Below are 27076 nucleotides of genomic sequence, written 5' to 3'. Positions count from 1 at the left end.
AGGGGCACCACAAGAGCAGTCCCTACAGATGTTGAACAGTGCAGAAAGACACTGAAAAGATATTTGGATATGTCTATAGAGTCTATTTTCAAGGATAATGAATAGAGTAACATGAAGAAAGCTGTTGGCACTCTTATTATATTTCGAGGGATGCCTTAGAGGCCTCAATTCTAAGAGATCTGAGGAAATAACTAGTTAGTCTCCAGGATAAGATCCATTCTCTCACGGATTCCATAAATTCTGCTAATGCTGAACTAGATCCTCTTTGCAGACAAAATCCTGACTTCACAGCAATGTTAAACCAGGAGAAATTAAATTTACAAGATGAAGAATCGAATCTTTCAGAGTTCAGTTGCGAAGAAAGAAGTCTCAAAACGGAGATTGAAACACTAACTGCAAAGCAAGAATCGGCTGTTTTTAAGATTACTTCGAATGAAAAGAATGCTGACAAGAAAAGGCAGAAAATGGGAGGGATGAAGAACACAGATGGAAAAGTCAAGAAGGATGAGCACATTTGTTTCAAATGGCAGAAAGAGATGCGTGTCAAGTGAAAGCAACTTCCATGAATGCCAAGAGGGTTTTATTCAAGTGAAATCTTTCATTTCCCTTTTCCTAAGACTTGTAATGTGAGCTTACAGTACATGGCTTTTGATCAATCAATGAACTTCAGGTAATCTATGTGCTGTTGCTGTAGCATTGCTGGGACAGTAGATTAAACTGAAAACAACATTGAAAAGAATATATATGGTGGACAGGCATTCTTTCATTTGTTGGCTAGTTAAACTGGCACTTTCATATGATTCTTGTAGATAGATTTATCGACGTGTTCTTTCATCCTCTGTTTTGCTTGCACCTCCGTTTTCAGCCTTCTTGATTCTTTGCTAAACGCAATTTTCATGGACAAACAAGAGATCTCTCGTATCTGGTTTGTAGATATCGTTTGTTATTAAAATAGTTTCTGCTTTTTACTTAATTATATATATAAAAAACTTTTATTAAGCTTTACATATAATTACATTATATAAAAACTAAAATAACCTAATTTTTATTTATAAAAACTGTTATTTATTTATTTTATATAAAATAATCCATCTCATCGTAATTTTAATAAAATTTATTTGATAAAACACTTAAAAAAATCTTAATTAATATTAATAAAATTTACTTTTTATTTATAAAATATTAATTTGATAAAACACTTTAAAAAATAGAAGTATTAAAAAAATAAACATTAATCCTTAAACCAAATTAAGAATTAATCAACACATGCAAAAGCTAATTAACGAAAATTAAAAAACAGTACCCCTTAATTAATAGTTCACATAATTAGTTATTTATCTTATAACAACATCCATACATTTCTCAAAATTAACAAAACAGTACATCCTTAATTATCAATTACCAGACGAGGGTCAACCTCAACCCTAGCGACACCATGCCTTCCTTCAACAGCCTTAGCCACCTCAATTTCTCCAACAACCACACCAGCCACATCCTTCTCTTCACCCTTCACAATCTTCTCTTCCACCACCTCATCTACATAGTTGGGATCCTTCTCATCGATAGCAGGCGGTGCTGCAGCTTCCAGCTCGATCTCCGCCTCATCATACGGTCCTTCCCATGTGAATTTTCCTCCGTGGCCTGACTTGGGTGGTGGCCTGCCTATCCCACCTTTCCCATCTACAGGGTGCCTTTCCATGCGCATCACCCCTTTGTCCATCAGTTTCTTCTCCACGTACTTAATGGTGTCTATGTTGTGTGTCTTCAGCTCGGCTTTCTCCACCTTTTTCTTTCCTTCTTCATCTCGGCTCACTGTCTTTATCACCACTGTGTCCTTCTTGTCGTCAATGGCCTTCATCTTGCTTGCTGTGTGCATGGTGTTTCTTGGTTCTCGATGAAGGGTTGATGTTGATTGGTCTTCTTATATAGAGAAGGGTTTTCCTCTTGGGATTATATCTAGAAGGAGCTAGAAAGATGATGAATGTCTAAATGGTTCAAGGAGGAGCTAGAAGGTTCAAGCACTTGGTGTTCTGCTTCTGTTGCCATGTGTTGCTGTGTCTTTCTTCTGGGCAAACCTCATTATAAAGTCCCCCAACTTTGTATAGTTTCTTGATTCAGTCCTCCAATTACTGATTTTTTGTTACATTTTCTTTTTCCTATTAGTGAAATGTGGAGTACATTATTATTAATTAATATGATATTTAATCTTGATTGGAAAGTTATAAATATGTTTTGTGAGCTAATCTGTGCAAAGTTTCTCTGAATTTTGAAGGTTTTTGATGGACACTCTCTGAAAGATTTTTAAGAAAAATTTAACCTTCGAATTGAATAAATGTTTTTAAAAATTAACCTCAGAAATATAGGGTACTGTTTTGATGGATTTTTTTAAAAAAATTATATTATATTTTTTTCCCATTAAATAACATTATGTGAGTTGAATATGTTTTCTTGTAAAATATCAAAGTATTGTAAAAAAATTGGTTAAAAAAATTTAAAAATCAACCTCCACTAATAATATTGTGACAAAAAAATAATTTACAATGTAGAAAAATCATAATCAAATTAGCCATGATCCGTAGTTTATATATATATATATATATTCTTTAATGATTCTTTTTTTTTAAGCATGTGGTTTACATATGATATTTAATGATTATATTGGATAAAATATAATATAAAAGATGTCAATCAAAATACATTATAGTTCAAGGGTTGAAATAAAAAATAAAATAAATTAATTATCAAGGGTTAATTTGATGATATATATGTTGTGACTGATGTGTGAATATATGTGGTTGTTGATTTATGGACTTGAAGATGTTACTATTTAATTACTTAGATTTACTTCCTCTTCATTTCTTATTTTTAAATATCATTTTGACATTTTTTAACTCTCTTTAATATTTATAAAATATATTTTAAAAAATAATGATTCTTAAAAATCTTGTGTCCACTAAAATAAATAAGAGATATATCAATAAAAAAAATTTGTGATTTTTAATTATGGACTCTAATGAGTTTAAAAACTTTATTTTTTAAAATTATTTTTTATTTAATAATATAATAAAAAAATAATTATAAAAATTAAACAAATTAAATATTAATACGTATGAATATTGATTCAACAATCCAACCTCCATCGTAGGAGATGATGACACTCGGATGATATATATAGTAAAAAAATAAAATAAAATAAGTATCGAGAAATTAAATAAAATCTTAAACTCAATTTTAATCATAAACTCAAAGCATAAAAACTGGATTCAAGATAAAATCGGAATTATTCAACAGATTCAATATATACAGCTCAGGAAAATAAAACATCAAAATAACCAGACCCAGCCCCAACAAATATCATCTCAAGATTCAAAACCGTTTACATTACAGAGCAAACATTGCAGCAGCAAATATGCCAACTGATCCCACCACATGATTTTGTGTGAACATAAGTGCACTAGATGTATCCACAGGAGCCACGGGACTCTCTACGGTTGCTGCAGGAACTGCCTTTGTAGGCTTTTCTGGTGCAGGTGCCACCGGTGCTGGAGCTGGAGCCTTTGAAGCAAAAATGTCCTTAGGAAGTAGCACCTTCTCAATCTTATAAATGGCTAGCTGGTTGTCCGTGTATACCGTGCCGGATAAACTGGTATTGGTAAGTCCTGTGGTTATGTTCACGGAGTTTGGATAACTTGTGACATTAAGTGGTAACCTATTACCTGTTCCAGCCCATGTTCCGAGAGGGTTACTCACGGTCTGGAACTGGGAGGTCGATAAGAAAGTAGGAACTACATGGAACTTCACCAACTCAGACTTGTCTCCATCACTTAGAGTGTTGAGAGTTCCTGATTTGAGTTCCGAAAATGCGCTATCAGTTGGTGCAAAGATGGTTACACCAGAGCTTGAATCATTAAGTGCGGAGAATAAGTGGTTTTCCTCTTGGGTGGACCTCAAAAGGCGAATAAAGATCGTGAAATGGCCAGCCTTCTCAAGGATTTTGGTGACGTTTGTGATGCCGTGTGGTTGAGCTGCCTGTGTCGGGGTTGCAGCTGGAGGTTGTGCTACAACCACAGCTGGTGCCTGTGCTGGGGTTGCAGCTGGTGACGTCTGAGCAAAGGTAGTGGTACAATGGAGGAAAAGAAGGAAAAATGAAAAGGAGAAGAGTGAGTGGTACTGTTGCTTCATCTTTATATTCTCTGATATCTTGAAACAACACTAAAATACCAATGCAAAATAAGCTCGATCGATCGTTGAAGTGTCGATGATGTGTGTAAGGAAGGGATAGAGTGAGGTTTTTATAGTGGTGGGAAGAGGATCAAGTTAGGTTTAATGTACAATTTTAGTTACAAACTAGGTTATTATGTAGCACCTTATCTTACTTCAAAAGGTGGAGGGTACTGTCAATGGAGAAGGAAATTAATTTAACAATGCTGCAGCAACTAACTAGTTTGCTTGGAAAAGCAGGAAGAGATTTCAAGTGGGTGTGACAGCAAATGAAGATGTCAATGATTTTCAAAATTATAGCTCTCAGCATCAACAGGAAGAATAGTTTTATGATTGATAGAGCCTTCAGAGACATGGTAGCTAGCTGAAGATAGTGCAACATTCACTTGCATTTTTGGTAAATACCATATTATTTTTTTAATAAAAAAATGATGTTATGGTGTCGAAAGTATTGTTTTTTTAAAAACAATTACGACTGGGATTATAACTCTAACTAGTATAGTAAATTAAATTGATTTTATTTTAATTAAATAAAAAAATAAACAACTATAGTAAATGAACAGAAAAAAGCGACCTCGATAAATTAAATAAGAAAATCTTTTTTTCAAGAGTAAAAAAAACAATATTGTTTAATTTTCAATGAATTAAAGATGAAAAGATAAAATTTAATAAAAAAAATAAATAATTAACACGAGTCAACTCGAATTAACAAAATAAACATATATATAACTTAGCTAGACAATAAAAAACGAGTTGTCTCGAGTAACCAGCCAAATCTAAGTTAATAGAATTTTTTTAAAAAAGATTATAAAACAAATATTTTTTTAAATAATTAATATTAAATAATAAAATCAGAAAAAATAAAATTCATGCCTCGATCCTATGTCCTGGTGGGACCCAATATACTATGTCACGTTTAATAACTCTAAAGACTATCTGGGTACTTTAATCTAGTTCAGTGCATTTGCACTTGATGTTATTTTTTATTTTTCATGAGTTAAGTTGTCTACATAACTGAATTTGTAAGCCCTCCAACTTTCTAATTTTCCTAATTTGAGTCCAAATCATTTGAATTATGAAAATCTTGATTGAATTTATGTAATTTTAGGACTGGATTGAAATTATTTATTCAATCTCTTTTCTGAGTTGACAAGTCCTATATATAATGCACAAATGGTGGATTTGGTACAATAATCTTGTTCTTTGTTGCTTCCTTCACCCAGTCAAAATGGAGTCAATTGAAAAAACCAAAGGTAAATTGAATAATGGTGCAGTCAGTTTGAATATACGCTGTTCTCTTCTTACCAGTTATGTAATTATAATATATTTTTACTATCATGCATGAAATGTTTTTCAATAATAATATAAAATCCTATTTCTTATTTTATATATTATAATATATAATATATTTATAGTCCTGTCTAAGACGTGCTTGTTATATATTTTTTATTGCACTTATAATTAAAAATATGAGCATGATTGAACAATTATATCACGCAAACATCAATTACAAATTAGTTTTTTTTTTTTAATGTATATTAAGAATATACCTTTCATATATTGAATATACCTTTCATATCGCTATAATGCATTTTAATATATACATATAAGTTAAATATTAGTTTTTAATTTCTAGATGATTTAAAATTATCCGATCTTATCGCATCTTATATATAGAAACCGTCAGCATTTTGACGTGTATACTGATCTTGATTTGTCAATGGAATAAAATGAGCTGGAAAGCTCGATAATACACATATATATAAAAAAATAATATTTTAAAAAGAATATAAAAACATTTTAACTAAAATATTTTGTAACCATTTGTCTTAATATTGAATTAGTGTAGACATTTTTGTATGAAAATTAGTGAAGTTTATTGATATAGTTTGGTTGAGTTTGAATTATAATTGTATTTAATTTAATTTTTAATATTTTACAAATTATAAATCATATATATATATATATATATATATATATATTTTATTTGAGTGAATTGAATATAATAAGCTTGGCTAATTTTTGTGTGTGAATATTATAGATATCTATGAGTTAGATTTATATTGCTAATTTTTATACCTTCCACCACCATTAAATTCTAATTACCTTCTTTTACCTTTCAACAATGAGACAAGTCTTTTTTATTTTTGTTTTTACTTAACAAAGAAGTCTACAAACAAAACTTTTGAAACCAAAATGTTTTTAAATAAAATAAAAATAAATACACAATCCATAAAATATCAAATATAAAAATAAAAAAAATATAATGTATCTGGATTGAGGACCAATGATATTTTTTTTTAGTTTTTTTTATTCATTATTATCTGTACTATATATATTATTTGATTTTAATAGATTAAATATAATTAAAAAAAATACAAATATTATATGTGAGTAAACTTTTTAAAACACGTCTAATGAAAATCATTGAATGTGTTGATATTACTTCCAAAAATAGGTGGGAAGGAAATCTAAGAACAAAGTGCCCGTTTGTCTACATATTAATTTTAAGTTTCAAACTGTATTTAACTGAAAAAAATTGGGTTTGCTCGACTTGGTGAAAAAAGTGGAGTCTTTCTCCACCCCCAACGATTACTCTATCTCCACTTAATAGGGTCTGTAAAATCTAAACCCCAACCCCTAGCAAGTCTCCCCTTCTTCTTCACTTCTATACTCTACTTTTTCAGCAAGAAGTGCCCTTTAATGCAGCACTGTATTTGCCTATACCCGTGTTTCTCCTTCATCTAGCTGACCAGCCATCTCCACTATTCCAGGTCAAGAATCTTCTCTCTTCCTTTTCTTTAATGATTATCACACTGGTTTATAGACTACTGATTTCCCATGTTAATTTGCTATAAGTTTGGTTCACTTAAGAACTTGAGATATTGAAGTGGGAATCTCTTTTTCTTCGTAGAAAATAAGAATTGGAATCATAGATGAAATGGGGATTTTGTTTTGGTAACATCAATTATTTATTACAGCAGGCTTGATTTCATGTAAATTAAATGCTAGTTTGGACTGGATCGGAATCAGAATAGTATTAGTAACTCCAAGTGAAGCGTATTTTGATGTGATTTTAGCGGATTCTTTTCTTGCCGTACAAAGGGGGAGAAAGGGTGCGAACTGAATTATGGTTAATAATTCAAAGATTTCAAGGATTTGTACAGTACCTAGCCTAGTAGGTGATTGCGGTGAAATTCAGGAATTGGCACTGGTTTCAGGTGCTGCTAATCTTGAGGTTCAGCAGGCTTATGAATCACATGACACAGCCACTTCATTGAGTTCGGGTTCGGGTTCGGCTCGGTGTTACAAGCTTGGTCCGTGTTTTGATTCGCCATCATCTGTTGAAGAAGATAACAAACCTGTGGCTGCAAGGTTGTCTAAATATTACCCTTCTGAGAAAGCCAAAATTCTGGTGCAGAATTTCTCAAGTTTGGTTTCGTGGCATAGTTGGTGCAAAAATTCCAGCCCAATTGTTGGATGGCATCTACCAGATGAAACTTACTGTAATTGGGTTAAGAAGTTGGAAAAGAGACTTGAACAGAAATGGCGTGACCTCCGAATTTATGAAGCGATTATGCTGTCTACACGTCTCATTTCCTTTGACAGTCCTCTCATGTCTGCACTCATGTGTTTTTGGGACAAAAGTTGCAATGCTTTCCTCCTCCCTGAAGGTCCGATGGGCATAACAATGGAGGATGTGGTCGCAATCACCAGTTGTTCCCCAGTTGGCATTGAGTTATCTACATTAGGGACTGACCCGCCAGATGTAAAGAACACTTATCTAGGGATTGGTGTATCTAGTTACGGCAATTTTGTGACTAGAGCTATGGCGCTCAGAGATAAAGAACAAGAGGAAATGGCTTTCTACTTGTACTGGATATGCAAGTTTGTTGTTTGCAATCGCTCAGTCATGGTTCTGAAGGGCTTTCAATGTGTGGCTGAGACCATCTTTCATGCAAAGGGTCCAATAGCGCTTGCCCCCTTCTTACTTGGCCTTGCCTATAATTGCCTAGGCAACATTCTCAGATCAGATTTCAGTGAACATGTGAGTGGGCCTCTATGGCTGGTGGTGCTATGGGCGCAGGCTTATTTTAATCCTATTGCAGCTAGTAGTATTTCTACACATCTTCAAAGCCCAAGGCAACAAAAATTTAATAGCATATACTCATATGGGGATTACATAATTTTCAGCCAGGTTCATTGCGAGAAAACTTTCGGGGAATGTTTCAACTATTTGACTGACAACAAAAGGAAACGCCAAGGAGAGGAATGGAACCCATTTCTTAAAAGGGAATTTGGTGCTGACTGGTTCCGTACTTTCACGCTTCATCAGAAACACACTAGAGATGAAAAGGATGCCTGGAAAGCAGTTCTCATTGCTCGAGATTTACCAGCATATTTTAGTCCTCCTTCATTTTTCCTTGAACCTTACTCCCCAAATCAGTTTGCTAGGCAACTTGGACACCTCCAATCAGTTCCTGTCCCTTTCTACCAAACTATCAACCAGCCTTGGCATTCTAGGAACACTGTTGCTGCTAATGTTCTTAAGCATGCAGAGAAGGACTATTTCATCAGAAAGTCTGCGATGTCACAGGTAAATCAGATTCATTGGTTCCCATCTTCAGATCATGCCTTTGATTTTTGGTGGTTATGGTGCTGGGCAAATGTTGCTTCATATGTCTCTGAGGCAAAGAAACATTTTGTTTCCAAGTTTGGAAATGGTCCCAGGAAGATGCATAAGAAACGCCATGCAACACGCACTCAGAAGTTGCAAAGAGGTATCTTACAGCTCCCCTCCCCTCTTTTCAAGTACATTTTAGAGTTCTGTTACTCAACTGTTAGTGTTGGTATGATAATTTATTTGGACAGCTCCAAAGCGTAGAGCAAGAATGGTTTCAGCACTTTTAGAACCATCCCCCGAAGGAAGAGGTGGAGGAAAAGTAGAAGTAGAAGTAGAAGTAGAAGAGGAAGAATCATCTTCGTCATCATCAGAAAATCTGCCTTCTAATAAAGAAGGAAAAGGAAAAGAAGTAGAAGATGGCGAAGAATCATCATCATCAAAAGATGATGATGATGATGAAGAAGAAGAAGAAGAAGATGATGATGATGATGATGTTGATCTGCCTTTGACAAAGTTGCGACATCAGAAGCCCTCTGCTGATGAAGTAAACATTTCTTTCAACTTAGCCATTTAAGTCCATGATGAAGTGATTTGGAAACTGAACTTGAAATTTTATTTTGCCTTGATAGAATGACATGACATTAGAAGAGTATCCATCCTCTGAAGATCCCGTAAACACCGAGCATGATCAGGTATTCTTTATTTTTTTCAAAAGAATGAATAAAAGAAACAGCATAAGCTTTGGAGAACAATTTGAGATACAAATTATCTTGAGTATTAACTGAGAAAGCCTTAGCTTTCCGTTGTAGGCAGCACTTCACTACACTATGTAGCAATTTGTTCAACAAGATCATCTGGTGCCTGATCACCGTTGAAATTGAATTCTATCTGTTATTTCTTTCCATCTGCACCTGATAAATGTAAGAGCACCATGGTGATCAAAGACAAACAGATGGGCATTTTCTAATCATGATTCATTTGTAGCCCAAGATTATCCAGAACTCAGTCCCTACTGTCTTGATCCAAAGCACTTTGCTTTACTGTTAGAATCTTATGTATTTCTTTTGCAGGATGCCATTGGAGAAGGTGACTTCACTCCTCAACAGAACCATGGCCCAGCTGTGAATGTTGAACAACAGAGAAAGAAGCTTAAACAATACATGGACATGTCAATAGAGTCCATCTATGAAACTGATCAATTGAACAACATGGAGAGAACTGTTGACACAATCTATCATCATTCAGGCGATGCGTTAGAGACCCCCATTCTGGGAGATCTAAGGAAACAACTGACTGGCCTCAAAAATAAGATCCCATCTCTCTTGTCTTCAATCAAATCTGCCGAATCTGAATGCGAGTCCCTTCACAAACAAAATCCTGATCTGCCAGCTAAGCTAAACCGAGAGAAACTGGCATTACAAGCTGACGAATCACGTCTTTCAGAGCTCACAAGTGAAGAAGCTATACTTGAACTGGAAATCCAAAAACTAATGGCAAAGAAAGAATCTGTTCTTTCTCAGAAAACCTCAGCAGCTGAGAGGGCTGAGAGGAGAAAGCAGAAAATGGAAGAGCTCAAGAATATAGAGGAAAGCATCAAGAAGGCAGAGTACAGTTGTTTCCAAAAGAGAAATGAAATGAGTAAAGTAAATGCAACCATTAACGCGACTTTGATGGACGCCAAAAGGGTTTTGTTCAAATGATTTTTTTTTCTTTTCGTTTAGCAAATACATGTAATTGTGAACCTTGTAGTACTTCTTGCCTTCTGAGCAAACAAAACAACATTCAACGTTGTATTTCTCAAATTGGAATGACATGTAATGTAGGTTTTTACTTGCCCTTTTGCTGCTCTACTTTTTTCTCTTTTGATATTTGTTTTATTCATGTGCTTTTTGTTTTTTCGTTTTTTTCAGCATCTTTGGTAATATTAATTGGTGTGCTGTTTTGATCACATCATTCTTGAGAATGCTAGTTGTTCCATGCAAGGATCATAAACAAACTTATTAAACATGTTCAATCCAATATGATGTCGTTCTAATCCCATTTCTTCAGAAGCAGAGATCAGGTCATGAGGAGGAGGAGAAAGAAGAGGAAGCAGATTGTCCTCTAATGGAACCACCTTTTGATGGACAGGCTTTTGGTAGTTTACAATTTACATGTACTGCTTAAGAATTTGCGTTCTTATGCGAAGGTTGCTGGATTTCAATGGAGAACCAGAACTTCAAGAAAGGATAAGAATGGTTAATATGCGGTGTCCGCGTAGTATGTAGTAAAGAGGGCACTGCCAAGTCTCGGGGAAAAAGGTCAAATTCTCTGAGGGTCGGGTGTGATGTGGGGATTACTTCTAGCTTGGACAAGGATGGTTGGTGGAGGATCAAAAATTTTCAGATTGGTCATGAGATTGGTCTGAATGCTACCCCATTCCTTGAGCGACCGCATCTATCAACGTCAAATGATGGGTCGGGTGTGGAGGAAGAAGAAGATCGATGAGGAGGAGGGGAAAGAAAAAGAAGAAGCTGGTCACTCATCTTTTCCTAATAGAACTGAAAATCCTTTAACACAATCATCGTATGATGGGCAGGTTTTTCGTAGTTTGCAAGCACTGGTGCCGCATCTGAAATCTTATGCGAAGGCTGTTGGGTTTCAATGGAGAACCAGAACTTCAAGAAAGGATAAGAACAAGGGTGGAATATGTACTGTCAGCATGGTATGTAGTAAAGAGGGAGCCAACAAGTCAAGAGGAAAGAAAAACAAATTACGTAGGCCATCACTGAGGGAGGGATGTAATGTTTCAGTAACTTCTTCCTTGAAAAAGGATGGTTGGTGGAAGATTAACAAAATTAATTTGCTACACTGTCATGAGAATGATCCCAATGCAGCCCCATTCCTTCAGAGATATAGAGTGATTCCTCCTCGTATGCGCTATCCATTAGTGTTAGGGGGTGGGGGGGGGGGGGGGGGGACGCTCAAAATAGGTCCATAGAACTCCATTACCTTGTGATAATGCTTCACGTTCGATAGATGATGCAATAATGGGAGAGCAACCATCCTTTGAAGGTCCATTTTTCAATCAGTTTCTTTTTGGAAAATGAATGAATTTCATAATCAGCAAAACGTCAAAATCTTTAGGAATTTGGGATCATTTCAAAATACAAGCATGCAGCTTGGACTTGGATATCCATACCCATGAACCACTTTCATTTCCATGTCAGTCTTGGCTATTTGTAAAAAATTCCTGCATTTTCCCCACCAGATTTCAAGTGCCCAAGCATCAAATCCATGTCTTGCGTGTTAAGTAATGGGTACTCCAGCATAAATGAAGAATCAAACATATACAACAGTGGCAGGACTTAAAAAGCAACTCCTAGAATTACAAGGAGACTGAAACTAACAATAGAAAACTAAAGAAATTTTAGACCCCAAAGCTGAAGATTAATGAGTTGAAAACAAGATTTATTGTTTGTCACCTGGCGAGATCCTATAGATATCCTTAGGACCGTCTGAGGAGGCACTGTAGATCTTTGGCTATATTACCTTCCATTTCACGTCACACTGTGAAGTTCAGTCTATTTCATAGCAAGGTTTGCTGGATTTGTGAACAGTGTTGAATGTTGCCCGTTATTTCTTCAATCCATGCTATTGCCACTCTGAGATGAACTCTACATGATATCATCTTCTTTCTGAGCATCATAGACTCTCTTTCCTTGGGATCCCTTTTCACTGTTAGAATCTTATGTAGTTCTTTTGCAGGGTGCCATTACAAAAAGGGACACCACTTGTCAACAGAGCTGTAACCGAGCTGTAAATTCTGAACAGCAATGGAAGAAGCTTTGAAGATATATGAATAATTAATAACGTCCAATTTAGATAATATTACTCAACTGAGTGACATGGAGAGAACTGTCGACATTCTGATCTGTCATTATTCGGGGGATGACATAAAAACCCTGATTCTGCGAGATATGAAGCAACTTCTCGCTGAACTCAACGACATGATATTTCTTTTATGGGGTCTTCAAAAGAAACTGCTCAATCTGAACTTGAAAATTTTCACAAAGAAAATCCTGATTTCCTGGCAATACTTGAGAGAGAGAAACTAGCATTACAAGTAGAGGAATCAAAGCTGTCACAGTTCACATTTGAAGAAGCTAGAATTGAAGCGGACATGCAATTAAAGTTAATGGAAATGAAGGAATCAGTGGTTTCTCAGAAATCTTCGGCTGCAGAAATTGTTGAAGAGGGAAAGCAGAAAATGCATGATTTGAAGAACAGACATTAAAAAAATAAAGAAATTTGTATAACTGTTTCAGATGGCAGGGTAAAATATATAAATTCAATGTAACCACCATTGCAACTTTGAGGGATGCCAGGCAAGTTTTGTTCCATTGAAATGTTTGATTTCCTTGCTTCCAAAATTATTAATTTAATATGTTATGTAGCAAGTTGGTTGTTATTATTATCTTCATGTAAATATATATTTATTATTAATAAAGATTTAATTTATTTTTAATATTTATATAATATTAGATTAATGAATATATAGTAAAAGATAAAATATATGAGACAAAAATGCTATATAAAAAAATTTATAAAGTTGTTACAATTATGAGATTCATATTACATCAAAGCATCGTTCCTAAAATATTCCTGATCGATGCTCTTTTAAATACTAAAAATTCATTAGAGCCGTAAAGACTTGTACATATTATGTACTTTTTATTATGAAATGAAATAATTGCTCTCATAAGCTGAGGTATAAAAAATATCTAGAACTAATATGTAGGTGTTTGTCATAAAACATGTACAATGAACTAACCCGCATGAGAATTCCATATGAAGAGATCACCTATGTCTATAAGAAGACTCACGTGACGGTTGTGTAAGTGATCCTTAGACTTTAGATCGCTAAGTCATCTTATATAGAAAATGTTATGTTTTAATTCCATTACATGTTATCTTAATTGAGGTAATAAAATGACAAACATTAGTTATAATATGAACTATATGAAGGTATTTAAGTAATCAAGAAAAGATTTATTACCTTAGGTGAATTAGAGAAAATATTCCGTTTGTTTTCAAAATAGTATTAACTGAGAAATCATTGACCAAGGTAAAATGAGATTTGAAAATAATGAGATTTAAAAATATTAATTATACTAAGAAATTAAACTAGTCACTGAAAAGTTAGTCTAACCACTAATAACTTTTTTAATATTTAAGGAATCATGACACAGTGCTAGACGATACCTTTGATCTTTAAATATAAATTAATCAATTATTTAATTGATAATAAATTAAATTGTTTAATTCTATTTAATTAGAATTAGAATTAATATTTGGGTTAACATATTAGGAATCCAATGAGTCATATTCATTAATAATCATTAATTATAAATTAAAATGAAATGATTTAATTAAGTATAACTTGATTAAAATATATTTTAGAAATTAAGAACTAGAATATAATTAATACAATGATTATATTTCTAGACCTAAAAAAATTAAATAAGGACTTCATGAAGTTACTTTCTAAAATTATCTTGAATTAATATATGAATATTATTCAGGAAGCAAATTGATATTTTATTAATTTATAGGGTTTTTTTTCAGATTTCCCTATAAATAGTAAGCTATGCCTTTTATTTTTTTTAGTTGTTATCTCTTAAACACGAAAAACTATAAAAACACAGAATTAGAACTAGCAATTTAGGCATAACAATCTCTCTTTTCTAAATAGGGATTTAGAATATTTCTTACGGGTGATTTATGTGGATTACCGTTGAAGGCCGGACAATTAAATGACTTGTAGTTTGCGATAACTCAGCCTTTAAAGAATTATTCAAAGTAAAAAATTATCAAATCTTCAATAATAAATTTCTAAACAACTTTTAATCTATCTAATGAGATTCTAGGAATTTCAAAATAAATTTATTTCATAAATTTTGCTATATGTATATGATATTCAAAACCCAACAAAAACTTCTAATCTTAACCATATAAATACTTACTTTTTTTATTATTACAAAGAAGAGACTTGAACACAAGATCTCTTGAGAGAAAGAGAACCCTACTACGAGTTCAGCTAATAAATGCTTATTGACATTTAAATACATACTTGTTGATCAATCACTGAAGCCCTTCACTTTTCGTTTCTCGATTTGGACGAGTACATGACACATTGGCATTTAATTTGTTCTGAGTTGCTTTATACGAGTGATTTACAAGTTTTTTCCATGTCATCTTAGAAATTAAAGAGTTAAAATGGTCTAAATAAGTGAAGATATATCAAGAAAAAGCATTGTGCAGGCCATAACGATAGCTCATAGTCCACATTATATGCATCCATTGAAAGATGCCCTAAAGGCACTGCTTATGGCACCATCGGAAAGCATACCGATTATGACACCGCAGGAACCATATCGGAAGGCATATGCTTTTCCTTGATTATTGATACTTCCCTTCCCATTTTGTAAAGTAAGGACCAAAAACAGTAAGTGCTAGGGTAACTAGGTACATGTATGTAGTCTTGATCTTTTTAGACCAACTCAAAGCATCAATCAAGGGTTATCAAGTTTCCCATTCTCAATACCAGCCTCATTAGCCCAACTTGAATATTGCAACTCATAATTACTCGGAGAGAGTGTCTTCGTGATCTTTTGTAAGCTGTGTTCTCTATTAAGTTCCGATGGCTTTGGCAGGCTCTTTCCCTTACTGAGACTTCTGTTCTTCAAGTTGCCCTCGTCAATACCACCGTCATCTTCATCGTCGTTGTCTCTGTGTACAAGTATATCGACACTTCCTTTCACCAGTTGTATCGAGCCATCTTCTTCTATCGCCTTCATTGTTTTGGCTGATGCTGTCTTGTTCTTGTACATTAAATATAGGATCAATTGAGCTGACCCCAATACAAAACCAACTGCATTAGGCACCTGAAGTTGGACATGCATTATTTTACATCAGATTTCATTTCAAGAGTTGTTTTCTTCATATACTTTTGAGATGCAGAGAGTCGGCAAATGACAAAAATGTTACGAGAACTTACTCCAATGTAGAAGTCTTTGACAAGCACTGAATAAGCTGACCAAACACCTCCATTGAGGAACAGGAAAAAAGAGAGCAAAAATGGCATGTACTCCACGCTCTTGGTCTTTATTACTCTTCTCTGTGATGCATTGCATTCAAGCCAAATGGTTCATGAAGAACATGCTAGCTATATGATTTTGAAGATCAATAGAACTTTAAATCCAAGGAGTTTCAAGAACCTTAAAGGTATCAATTAATGTCATCACATATGTCTACTTCAAAGGAAGTTCTAGCTACAAGCTCTAGTTAGTGAAGCTTACCATGGCTGATAATGGAGCTGCATACATGCCAATTGTTAATGCAGCACACAAAATTCCAACGAAGGTAATTCGCAGATTTCCATGAATTGCTAGAAGAGCAACCACAATTACTACTCCAAGAAAACCAACATTCAAAATGGCCACTAACTTTGCCATCGTAACCTGAAAAAATAAAAAATAAATCATGTATTTGAGTCATTATTATTGAGCCCGGCCTAGCTCAAGACAAACAGATTAAGGAAAAAAAAAACCCAGTTTAACTAGGAAACTAAGGATTTTTAATGCCATACCATCTTGATTTTAGTTTTTTTTTTAAAAATTTCACATAATTATAAAAGTGAGCTTGTTCATATTAAGCAAACAAAGGTTTCTTGATAAAGCAATGGCCTGTGTACATGGATTACTTTGCAAAATAAGAAAATAAAAGAGACAACGAGACATCAATGAATATTGTCACCTTCGTATCCTTAGGAGCATAAATGAGAAAGAGTGTGACATAAATGAATTGGAAGATGGCTCCAACTCCATTCACTGATACAACAAGAATATCTGGCTTGATAAGTCCATAGAATGTCCATAAACTTGTGCTCAGCAGTGTGGTTATGTATGGAATCCCTTTGTAATTCTCTGTTGATTTCTTCTTCACCACTCCCCAAAAGGTCTTTCTGCAATTATGCAAAACCCATCTATAAATTAGATAAGCCATATCTAAAGTTTCCCCGTCAAGTTTTTCATCCGAATTATTCTTCACAGATTTTCTATAAAAATGCCAAACTCTATGCTAAATCGCCTTTTCCCCCCCTCTCAACTCCCTGAAGAAACGTGAAGTTCTGGATGGAATTCAGTAACATTGAATGAGAGTTTTTCGAAATTTTCAGGAATTGATTTAGAATATATCCATGTATAATTGGAGGATTTATTTGAAGTTTCCCATTTATTTTATATATATATATATTCGTACTGAGTGGTGCAAAGGTTACTTTAAGTAAATTCCATGACCAAAAGATTACTTCAAAATCTATATTCATAATCATATCATCTTTTTATTTTTTATTTTTATTTTTTTATAAACATATTTTAATTAATTAATGAAAAACAGTAAAGAAAGAGAAATTATTTTGAATTAAATAAACTTACATTGGAGAAACAAAAAGCAGTAAAGAAATTATATTACCTGCAACAAAAAAAAAGAACGAAAACCCATGAATCTAATTAAGAGGGAATAAATCTCATAATTAAGAGAAGAAAGGAAACTAACCCATGATGCCAACAAAGAAGCTCAAGGTAGCCATCAATAATGCAATGGATCGAAGAGATCGAGGTTCTTGAAGGGATGAAGACACTAAGAAGCAAGCTTTTTATATGCACTTTCTTTAGCATATTAGGCTCAAGATTTTTGCCACGTCTTCACTCAATGTGATTAGTTGCACGTAAATCTTGATGATAACAATATTATTATCAAGTGGACCAGCAACTTTATACAACATCATTTCGTGCCTTTACATGTTTTCTGTGTTCGAAACTGGAATGCTTTTGTCCTAATCCTGAATGATTTCTACTTTTAAAAGGAGCTTGGTTTGGTAATCCGTGTGCGTGGTGGTCTAGTTTGGGGGTGGTGCCTAATTATTCTGGAAAAATTGTTCGGTTTTAATCCCATACCTTCCTCCATTATTTGACAAGAAATTAAACTTGCCGACATGAAAATAATGTAATTACTGTTTTGGAATGAAAGATAAAAACAATAAATTTATTTTAAAATTACTTCAGAGACAAATCTATTTAAATCTTTATCTTTTCAACCAAATATCTCTTTTGTATTTGTTGTTTTTATTGAGAAACACAACTAATTAGTTTGGTTTTAATTAATTATATTCTTCTCTTTCCCATTACGTACCTTGTTCCTTCATATAACATATAAATCTCTTTAAACCCTCTCTTTTTTTTAAGGTTTTTGATTAAAATCTTGCCTTTTATTCTCATAATTTAAATTAGTGTTTATATCCTAAAATTGTGACAGTAATCAACAACCAAACAATCTATTGCAATATTAAAGATAATTAGGAAGTAGAGGCTTTGGTATATGATTTTTTTTTTTTTTTTTGCAAATTAAGTATTTTAGGGTGAAAGTATATGTATATATGTGTAGGTGCATGCATGAAAGTTATCTTAAAGAACTAGTTTTTGAATGATTGCTGAGTAATGTATGAACCTATATTGCCTATAAAAACTTTCCTCCATTAATCCACACATCGAACACTTTATGTCCTTTCTGTCTTTTCTTTTTGGCTTGCAAGGTCGTGAATGTGCATGCATCTTGTTGGTGTAAATTAGGAAACCAATTAAGCCGTGGAAATTTTTATGCGATGGACATTAATTAAGCCTTCTCTTTCGAACTTCTGTTGTGGATAATGATGAGTAAAACCAAATATATATACCGTCCACTACATCTTTGCATTACTATCATCTCTAGTTTGAATTCCACTTGATTTTTCTTTCTTTCGTTTTTCATTTTCTTTCCTTTGATCTAACCCTTTTATAGCCTAATTGAATGGAATTAGGCTTCAAATTGTGGAGACAATATTAAATTACAAGTTAAAGAATTGAAAAGTAAAATACTTGGGTTTTGTGATTAGCCGAATCCAAGATAAATATGAATCTGACAAACATGATAGGTCTAAAATATTTGAATTCAAATGTTATCGGGTTCTATAACTATATGTGACGAACTCAGGATAATCTTTTAAATTAAAAGTATTGTAGGTGCAGTAAATCATCATGCCTCTCAATTTAGAATAATAATACGAGTAATTAATCCATATTCAATGTAATGATTTTTCTATACTCATATATATACAAAAGGTCTCTTAATGGATCTATTATACTTATTAATGATATGTAAGGAATATTTATTCCCTATTAATATCGTCGAAAATAAAAAACTTTTCAGTCATTTGATTCTCTAAAAATGACAAGGTTCATGTGGTATATAAATACTCCCTAAACCATCAAAGTAAGGGTTCATAATTTTTCATCTCTTAAGATAAACTTATATGGATTAAAAAAGTATTAATAATTTTAAAACTCAAGAACAAACATTTTTGTTCCTTGAATTTAAGGTTTTTTAAGTCATTTATTGTCTTTCTTATAAAAATACTAACTTTATCATGGAATAGTCTTTAAGTCTCTCTAATTAAGACTGCTTTTATAGATACTCAAACTTCTACCATTAGTCTGATGTTCCTTAATCTAAAGAGAAAAAATCTAATTGTCTAAATATATTAATTAACCACTATCTCAAATGCTAAATAACTTTTTTTTTATCCTGAATTTTTAAAGATCATCAATCTTGATTCTATAGAAATGTACAAGTAGATTCATATCAATGGATTAATTTACTAATTAACACATAATAATTTAGTTATAAAAATTATTCCAGATTACATGAAAACTGCTGTTGTTAGCCTTAATTTATTCATCTGTTATAATGCTCTGTTAATTTAGTTTCTTTTTTTTATTACAGAGACCCACCACCATTTGTTTATTGTCTGTTGAGGCTTGCGGTGCAGGTCTTCTCCTTCCCTCTACAAGTTAGCTAAGGCTTCTTCTTCATTTTTTACTTACAGCTCTTTGCCTTTTTGATTCCCCTTGTATTGTCAGCTCCCTGGCTCGGTGTTCTTGCACTTTGGCTTCTATTTTTTAACTAGTCTATTTAGTTTAGCCTCTGCTTTGACAGCTGCTGTTAGCCTCTACTGATTCATATGTTACGATGCTCTCTTGATTTATTTTATTTTTTTGGTTACAGGGAGCCGCCGCCATTTGTTTGTTGTCTACTGAGGCCTGAGGTGCAGGGCTTCTCCTTCCCTCTTCAGGTTTGCTAAGGCTTCTTCTTATCTTTTCTTTTCACAGCTCTTTCCCTTTTTTATTCCCCTTGCATTGTCAGCTCCCTGACTGGATGTTTTTGCAATTTGGCTTCCACTTTTTAACCAGTCTATTTAGTTCTATCTGCCCCATGATTTCTCGATTACATTCAAGTAAGGTGGCATTCAGCTAGGCTAACATCTATATAGTCTTATTTCTTGAAATTGTTGGTTGTTCAAACACATGCGCGTGGAAGTTAATGCCATTCTTAAACATTTTCTGAAAAGTGATGCAACTGGGTTTCATGAATTATTGCAACTATTCGAGTATGAAGGATTTCATAGCATTTGCTGTCTGTTGATGCAGAAAGGATGACAGTGTGTTACGTTTTGCAGAAAGAATAATGCAAACAACACTTTGCTTGCCTAGGTTTCCATTAAATTTTAGTTCAGAGTACATGCACGCATATTGAAAATTATAAACTTTCAGTAATTTTGGGAATACTAGAAGTACCAATCTCCTAAAGTTTATTGGATGTTTTTTGGTTCACAGGTTGGAGAAAAAAATGAAAATAATAACATTAAAAAGAATTGTCAGTCAAAGTAATCAAAGGGCAATGAAAGATGAATTGAAATTTTTCCCAGATTGGCCATGAGATATTGGGTCAAATTACAAAGATTTTACTGTTTGGGGACTAAATCTGGATATTCAAGCAATATAAAGGACTAAGAAAACCAGTGAAGCTCATACACTTGAAAAGGCAAGCATGCACGAGAGATTAAGCTTTCAGTCCTGGGAAAGGAAGGGGAAAGATTGAATCTAGCTATAATAAAGGCTTGGCATTGTTTTGCTGCAACTAAGAAAACCAGTGAAGCTCACACACTTGAAAAGGCAAGAATGCACGGGAGATTAATCCGTAATAATAATGGATTGGCATGGTTTTGCTGCAAATTCAGCACTATCAGTGTTCATATTTCCTGATCAGATGTTAATAGCTTTCAATTATACTTCTTGCTCTTCTTTTAGGTAAGAGAATATAAGATATCTTTGCAGTGAAGTATAACAAGAGAAAGGGGCAAAACTACTTATAAAAGGTTTGAAAACTAACTGGACGCTATAGCCTACTGTAAGCAAGCAATAAGAGGAACCTGCTCTGTATGCAGATATTGGATATGTTGCGTTGTATGAATATGGAGACAATGGATGGGCTGTGAGATGACTTTACAAGCTATAATAATCTGCCTTGCTTGCTGACTTCCATGCCATCTCCTTCTATGTCCCTTTAATTGCTTCTTCTTTTTACACTTTCTCAGCAGGCTTGCGGAGCTGCAACCACCTGCTTTCTCATACTGTTCTTTCGCCTACAAAACTTTGGCAGCTTAGGCCCCCAAATTGTCATCCGCACACTTATTTTCGAGGGTTTCATAGGTTTGTTGCGCTTCTTTCTCTTCTTAATCCACTACATCTTTTACTGTTCTGATTTTTTCCAAAAGAATTAATCTAATTCTTGACTGCGATAGCATTAAACTTGGAGATATTAATCTAATTCTCAATTGCTCACACAATCCTCACAACTTGAATTGCAGCTGCAACAGAGCACAAAGAAACCGATTACTTTTAACTGAGAACATTCAATACGCCCAGAGAAATAGTAAATTAAATAAAGGATCAGATGATGAGGAACTTTGTCATTCTTCCATGCTATGTTTAACTACACATGCCCACATTACACATCTCTCACACATTCTTTCTCTGTTTATCATAATTTAATTCATTGTTTCCCCGTCGCAGGGAAACTGGCACTTTCTCTACTGACGAGTTGGATTTTGATTTCTGCAACTTGAAGATAACTGCTACCTCTGCAATTTTGGCATACTTCGCAAACAACACTGCCCTTTAAGTGCCTTGCGGCCCATCGCTTTGTTTGCACTTTTGTTGATGTTTATAACTCCATCTATACCATCGAACATTTAATGCTGAGCTCTTGGCTGCCAGTCTGCATTGGCAAATATGAACTTGTGGATTGTTCTTTGCATTAAGGAAATTGGAATTTGCTTGATTTGTGGCAGCATTGGTAGTCAAATTCATTAACAAAATTATAATTCTTTAAATAATGTGAACATATAATAAATTTATTTCTAGATAATATTAAAGTGGATTTGTAAATTCTTAAAACAAAGATATATATAAACATATAAAAGTCACAAATATACCTTTTTTCATGTGTTTTTTTAGTAATTTTGATAATAAAAGCCTTTTTTCACAATTATATATGTTTACCAAACACTATATAAAATCTTTTCAATCAAAAAGCACAATTATCATGAATATTACCAAATTAACACCTTTTCAAAATAAGTACACCCATTTTTACAGCTACGTACCTACAGCTAAAAGTTACAGTTTTTCTAAATTAAAAAAAATGCTATAAAAATTATATTAACAGGAACAATACAAATAATCATAATTATAATAGCTACCATAACACTGAAACAAAATTATATTAATATAATTAAATCATCAAATAAATGATTACACACACACGACACATATACTTATCTATGTTAAATTAATTGAGATCAAATAGAGAAAGGAGGCTAGAATTCTGAACAATCTGTATATTATGAATGTTTAGTCTTAATCTAAATACAAATAAAGTATATATAGGTCAAACTGAAAATATTATTCTATCCTTAATAAATAAGACCACATAAATATTATTTAGATCTATATATGACCCTAAATTGCTATAAAATTTATAATGAAAATGTCTTTCAATATTCTACTCGTCAAAAATGCAATTGACGTCCCTTTCTCCTATGCTTTTAAGGCAAGGAGGTGCATTTATAAAGATTGTTGGGGTGGGCCTCATATGTCTTGTGTTTATATATATATATATATATATATATATCAACTTGTAATTTGGATAACGATTTGACCAGAATCAACCCTACCGTCCACTGTCTCAATCGTTGCCTTATCTTAATGTAAACGCAGATAAGAATATAAAAATTTACGGGAGGTAGTTTTTATAGATGTGATTTGGAAAAATAAATTTGAAAAATAATATATATTATATTTTTTAAAAAAAAATTGAAAGTGAGTTTTCTAATAAAATCTATATAAATTAGTATTAAATTAAAAAAAAGCATTAAATTAAATGGAATTAGAGCGAAGCACAAACTGCACATCGAATTAAAAATAGTTTTCCAAACGGTGTAGTTTTATGAAAATAGATGAGGCTACATGCCATCATCATCAAGAGTGACCTTCAATTTTCTCACAATTCTAGATAGATATCAAACGGCATCATTAGCCCAGCTTGAGTGTTGCAATAACTCATAAGCACCTATAGAGAGTGTCTTGGTGAGCTTTTGCAAGCTGTGTTGCCTATCAACCGATGGCTTTGGCAGGCTCTTGGTCTTTCCCTCAGCTAGGCTTCTGCTCTTCAGATTGCCAGCTTCCTCATCATTATCACCCTTCGCATGCATCTCGACGCCTTCCTTCGCCTCGATGTGGACTGGGCCTTTTTCTTCGATCATAGCTGCTGACTTATTCCTGTAGATTATGTAAAGGATCAATTGGGCTGACCCCAGTACAAAACCAACAACATTCGGCACCTGAAATCGGACACAGGAGTACCAGAGGTTAGTTTAAGACATCTGATTCAAGGGATTATGATACTTTTTCAAGGCCATTAGGCAATCTTGGGACTAGATCAATGAAAAATAAGGTAACTTACTCCAATGTAATAGTCTTTGACAAGCACGGCATAAACAGACCAAACACCTCCGTTTAGGAAGAGGAAAAATGAGAGAAAAAACGGCATGTACTGCACACTCTTGGTCCTCATCACTCTTTTCTGTGATGCATAACATTAGAGCAACATTTTTCATCAGAATTAAGACTATCAGGTCTATTCAAAGCTTGATTTCAAAACCCAGAAAGGCCTAGATTTAGACCTACCATAGCTGAAAGGGGTGCTGCGTACATGCCAATGGTTAACGCAGCACATAAAACCCCAACAAATGTAGTTTGCAAACTTCCATGCATAGCTAGAAGAGTTATTGCAATTACCACTCCAAGAAAACCAGCATTCAATATGGCCACCAGCTTTGCCGTCTTAATCTGAATGAACATCAGGAATTTCGATTCAGAACACTTGCAAGAATCTCTAATCTAATTAAGCTTTCTAAGCTGTGCAGAAAGTAACCTTACTGTTGTGGAAAATCAAATTGAGAATTCAGCCTTTGAACATTTAAAAATGATGATTTTTGCATTTTTAATTAATTGTAACAAGAGTAGGACACGGTATCCTGCAAAACCATTGTGATTTTGATATATATGCAGGTATTCTTTTCAAATTAATTTCATAATTGATTACATCTCAACAGATAAAAGCATTTAATTAATCTCTCTATATATATTGATATATATATGCTGCTTTGTGAAATTACATGCAAGAAAAAATAGAGCTCACGTCAAGCGATTAAAACATGGGAACGATCATATATATGTTGCGAGCATGTAGGATTAATTGCACACATAATTTAACGATATGCATGACAGTCAATAAGTTAATATATTATTTATCACATCAATAATATTAATTTATTAATAGTAATTTAATTTCTCATTATATATTAAGCAGTATAAATATTTCATGTAAACGAGAAATTACAAAAACAGAAAAACAATATTGGTGAGTAGAAGACAAAAAAGAAAGATCATATATAGACAACGTCACCTTCTTGTCCTTCGGAGCGTACATGAGAAAGAGAGAGACATAGGTGAGTTGAAAGATGGCGCCAGCACCATTCACGGTTACAACAAGAATATCTGGCTTGAGAAGTCCATAGAATGTCCATAGACTTGTGCTCAGCAGTGTAGTTATGTATGGAGCCCCCTTGTAATTCTCGGTTGATTTCCTTTTCACCACCTTCCAAAAAGTCTTTCTGCAAAAGGAAATTAATCCATATATGCTCGGATTTATGTTACTTTTTCTAGTCAAATTAGATGGCTAGCTACTCTATCTTAATCGTGTAGTGGGTGAGCTCATGACTTGTAAAAGAATTGGATAGTACTAATTGTAATTATATTGACCCAAGAAATATAATATATATTTACTTCTAAGCAACACTGAGAATTTCATGTTTTCAGCTTTGATTGGTCTAAAAATTGATTTTTTTTCCAAAGTAAATCTAGAGAGTAATTATATATATTTACTTCTAAGCATCATAAGGATTTTCCGAGTCGGCACCCCGTCAAATTCAGTATTAATTATTACTCTTCTTTAAATCCCATGTTTTATTTTTTGGAAAATTATAAAAGCCTGCACTTTCAGATTTTCCTTTGCAATTTGAACTAATATCTCCATATTACAGCACTGATTAACTAGTGATACCGATTAGAATCGTTTTCTAATTATTTTTGGCAAGCCAATTACAATTACAAGGAGGAGACGACTATATTTGACACTAGGTGGTCCACATTTGATTCCATTTTCTAATAAGAAACCCGTAGATATTTTTAGAATGTGAGGACCAGACACATAGCTAAGTCATGATTAAAGGTAAGGCCATTATTAATCTTTGCTAATGATATTTAAAACTATATAGCCAATGACTACATGACTCCAACATCGGCACCTTCATCCATAATGGGTTTGGGCTATAGCCTTCTTATCAAGGCCACAAATGGTAATTCTATTGTAAGCAATACTCCTGTTTTCATGGAAAATTAAAGAAAGCTCAATTTTCTCTGCAAATCTGAATATATGCAGCAAGATCAGTACTGTTGAAAGATGAAAGTAAGCAATTGACAGGAGTACTAAACCACATCAAATTAACGTAATAAGTTCTAGCACACGAAAAAAGGCTTGTAATTGCAAAATATTTTTTTGAAAATGAAAGCAAAAATTGCATTAATCAACTCAACAACTGGGGCAATGTAATTTTCACTTATCAGGCGCGTCAATTTAGTGTACGTAGTTAGGAAAATCCATACAGTAAAACCATATTCTACACACATCAAGCTACCTGCTTACTTCAACATATTCCATGTTTTTATAAACAGTGAAGCCACCATTGTTTTTCATGGTTTAAAGATACTTACATGGGAGAAGTGAAAACCAGTAGAGAAATGATATTACCTGCAAAGAGAAAGTAAATGGCTGAAAACCCATGAAGCTGAAGTGAAAATAAACCACTAGCTAGAGAGAGAAGAGGAAACTAACCAACGATGCCGATAAAGAAGCTTATTTTAGCCATGACTAGGGCAGTGTAAGCTAGAAAGGTTGTTGAAGGAATGAAGAGATCAGACAAGGAGAAAATGTGGCTGATGAATATAAGGTGGATATATTTCTACCTTTGATTAACTGCACTATCTTGCCTTTAACTGTTAATCTCAAGAATCTTGCCACGTTTTCACCCAATGTGATTTTTCTCTTTAGTTTTTTGAAATAAAGGACTAATAAATTAATCTTTCAAGATATATAAGAAGACAAGGGCAATGCGAGTTGCAGTATACGTTGTGATAATAATGCATGGGGACCAACCCTCCCTTTTTTTATTTTTTATTTTCTCGAACATGATTTACATGTTTTTTTGCGATTTGTGACCTAAATTGGATGCTTTTGTCGTAATCTTTAAGTCGAATATCTTATGTGAAAAGGAAATAGTTTAGTGCTTTGGTAATATTACCTAATCCTTCTAGAAAAAATTATGTCGACCGGGTTTCAATTCATAAGCTTAATTAATTAACTTATCAGATAATTACCAATAAATATTGCTCCACGTAAGAGCGACGTCTCTGTAAAATAGGGACAGTCAATTACCAATCATCCATTTTTATTGTTCATCTCTTTGACACACACCAAAAGAAAAGATCCAGGCGGCCATGGAAGAGCCGAGGTGATATATAGCTAGATCGGAGACAGCCTTTGTCATCCTAGGTGGCTTCCTGTAGAACTCTTTATTAATATTTTTCATCACATCTTATAAAATCAAAGACAGGCAGATCGATCTGCATGTTG

General features: G+C 33.6%; 5 protein-coding genes and 1 long non-coding RNA gene across 8 annotated transcripts; 2 read left to right on the top strand and 4 right to left on the bottom strand.

Moving 5' to 3' along the window:
• Positions 1-1306: 1306 nt before the first annotated feature.
• LOC133670269 (uncharacterized) lies at positions 1307-2025 on the bottom strand. Its single transcript, XM_062090796.1, has one exon. It carries the CDS (start codon positions 1874-1876, stop codon positions 1388-1390), a length of 489 nt encoding a protein of 162 aa, XP_061946780.1. The 5' UTR covers positions 1877-2025; the 3' UTR covers positions 1307-1387.
• A 1233-nt stretch (positions 2026-3258) lies between these two features.
• Positions 3259-4275, bottom strand: LOC133670260 (fasciclin-like arabinogalactan protein 12). Its single transcript, XM_062090788.1, has one exon. The coding sequence runs from the start codon at positions 4180-4182 to the stop codon at positions 3382-3384; it is 801 nt and encodes a 266-aa protein (XP_061946772.1). The 5' UTR covers positions 4183-4275; the 3' UTR covers positions 3259-3381.
• Positions 4276-6754: 2479 nt separating this feature from the next.
• LOC133669974 (uncharacterized) lies at positions 6755-10682 on the top strand. 3 transcript variants are annotated; one of them, XM_062090325.1, is made up of 5 exons: positions 6755-6995; positions 7206-9002; positions 9094-9389; positions 9475-9537; positions 9916-10682. In XM_062090325.1, the coding sequence occupies exons 2-5, from the start codon at positions 7352-7354 to the stop codon at positions 10543-10545; spliced, it is 2640 nt and encodes an 879-aa protein (XP_061946309.1). In that variant the 5' UTR covers positions 6755-6995; positions 7206-7351; the 3' UTR covers positions 10546-10682. The 3 variants fall into 3 exon arrangements, with proteins under 3 accessions (XP_061946309.1, XP_061946310.1, XP_061946308.1); XM_062090326.1 differs by having other exon boundaries at positions 7203-9002; XM_062090324.1 differs by having other exon boundaries at positions 6755-9002.
• A 4413-nt stretch (positions 10683-15095) lies between these two features.
• On the bottom strand, positions 15096-17624 carry LOC133669397 (bidirectional sugar transporter SWEET16-like). Its single transcript, XM_062089517.1, has 6 exons — positions 17444-17624; positions 17323-17359; positions 16643-16850; positions 16186-16347; positions 15885-16004; positions 15096-15771 (listed from the first exon to the last, which is right to left on the bottom strand). Exons 1-6 carry the CDS (start codon positions 17475-17477, stop codon positions 15400-15402), a joined length of 933 nt encoding a protein of 310 aa, XP_061945501.1. The 5' UTR covers positions 17478-17624; the 3' UTR covers positions 15096-15399.
• Positions 17625-19477: 1853 nt separating this feature from the next.
• On the top strand, positions 19478-22100 carry LOC133668926 (uncharacterized). Its single transcript, XR_009833826.1, has 3 exons — positions 19478-20054; positions 21357-21471; positions 21835-22100. It is a non-coding gene; the product is annotated as an uncharacterized LOC133668926 (long non-coding RNA).
• A 1116-nt stretch (positions 22101-23216) lies between these two features.
• On the bottom strand, positions 23217-26481 carry LOC133669398 (bidirectional sugar transporter SWEET16-like). Its single transcript, XM_062089518.1, has 6 exons — positions 26279-26481; positions 26158-26194; positions 24791-24998; positions 24010-24171; positions 23786-23905; positions 23217-23663 (listed from the first exon to the last, which is right to left on the bottom strand). Exons 1-6 carry the CDS (start codon positions 26310-26312, stop codon positions 23343-23345), a joined length of 882 nt encoding a protein of 293 aa, XP_061945502.1. The 5' UTR covers positions 26313-26481; the 3' UTR covers positions 23217-23342.
• Positions 26482-27076: the final 595 nt, after the last annotated feature.

This window comes from Populus nigra, chromosome 12 (genome assembly GCF_951802175.1).
Source record: "Populus nigra chromosome 12, ddPopNigr1.1, whole genome shotgun sequence".
Taxonomy (NCBI): domain Eukaryota; kingdom Viridiplantae; phylum Streptophyta; class Magnoliopsida; order Malpighiales; family Salicaceae; genus Populus; species Populus nigra.
This window is presented reverse-complemented; position numbering and strand designations above follow the sequence as displayed.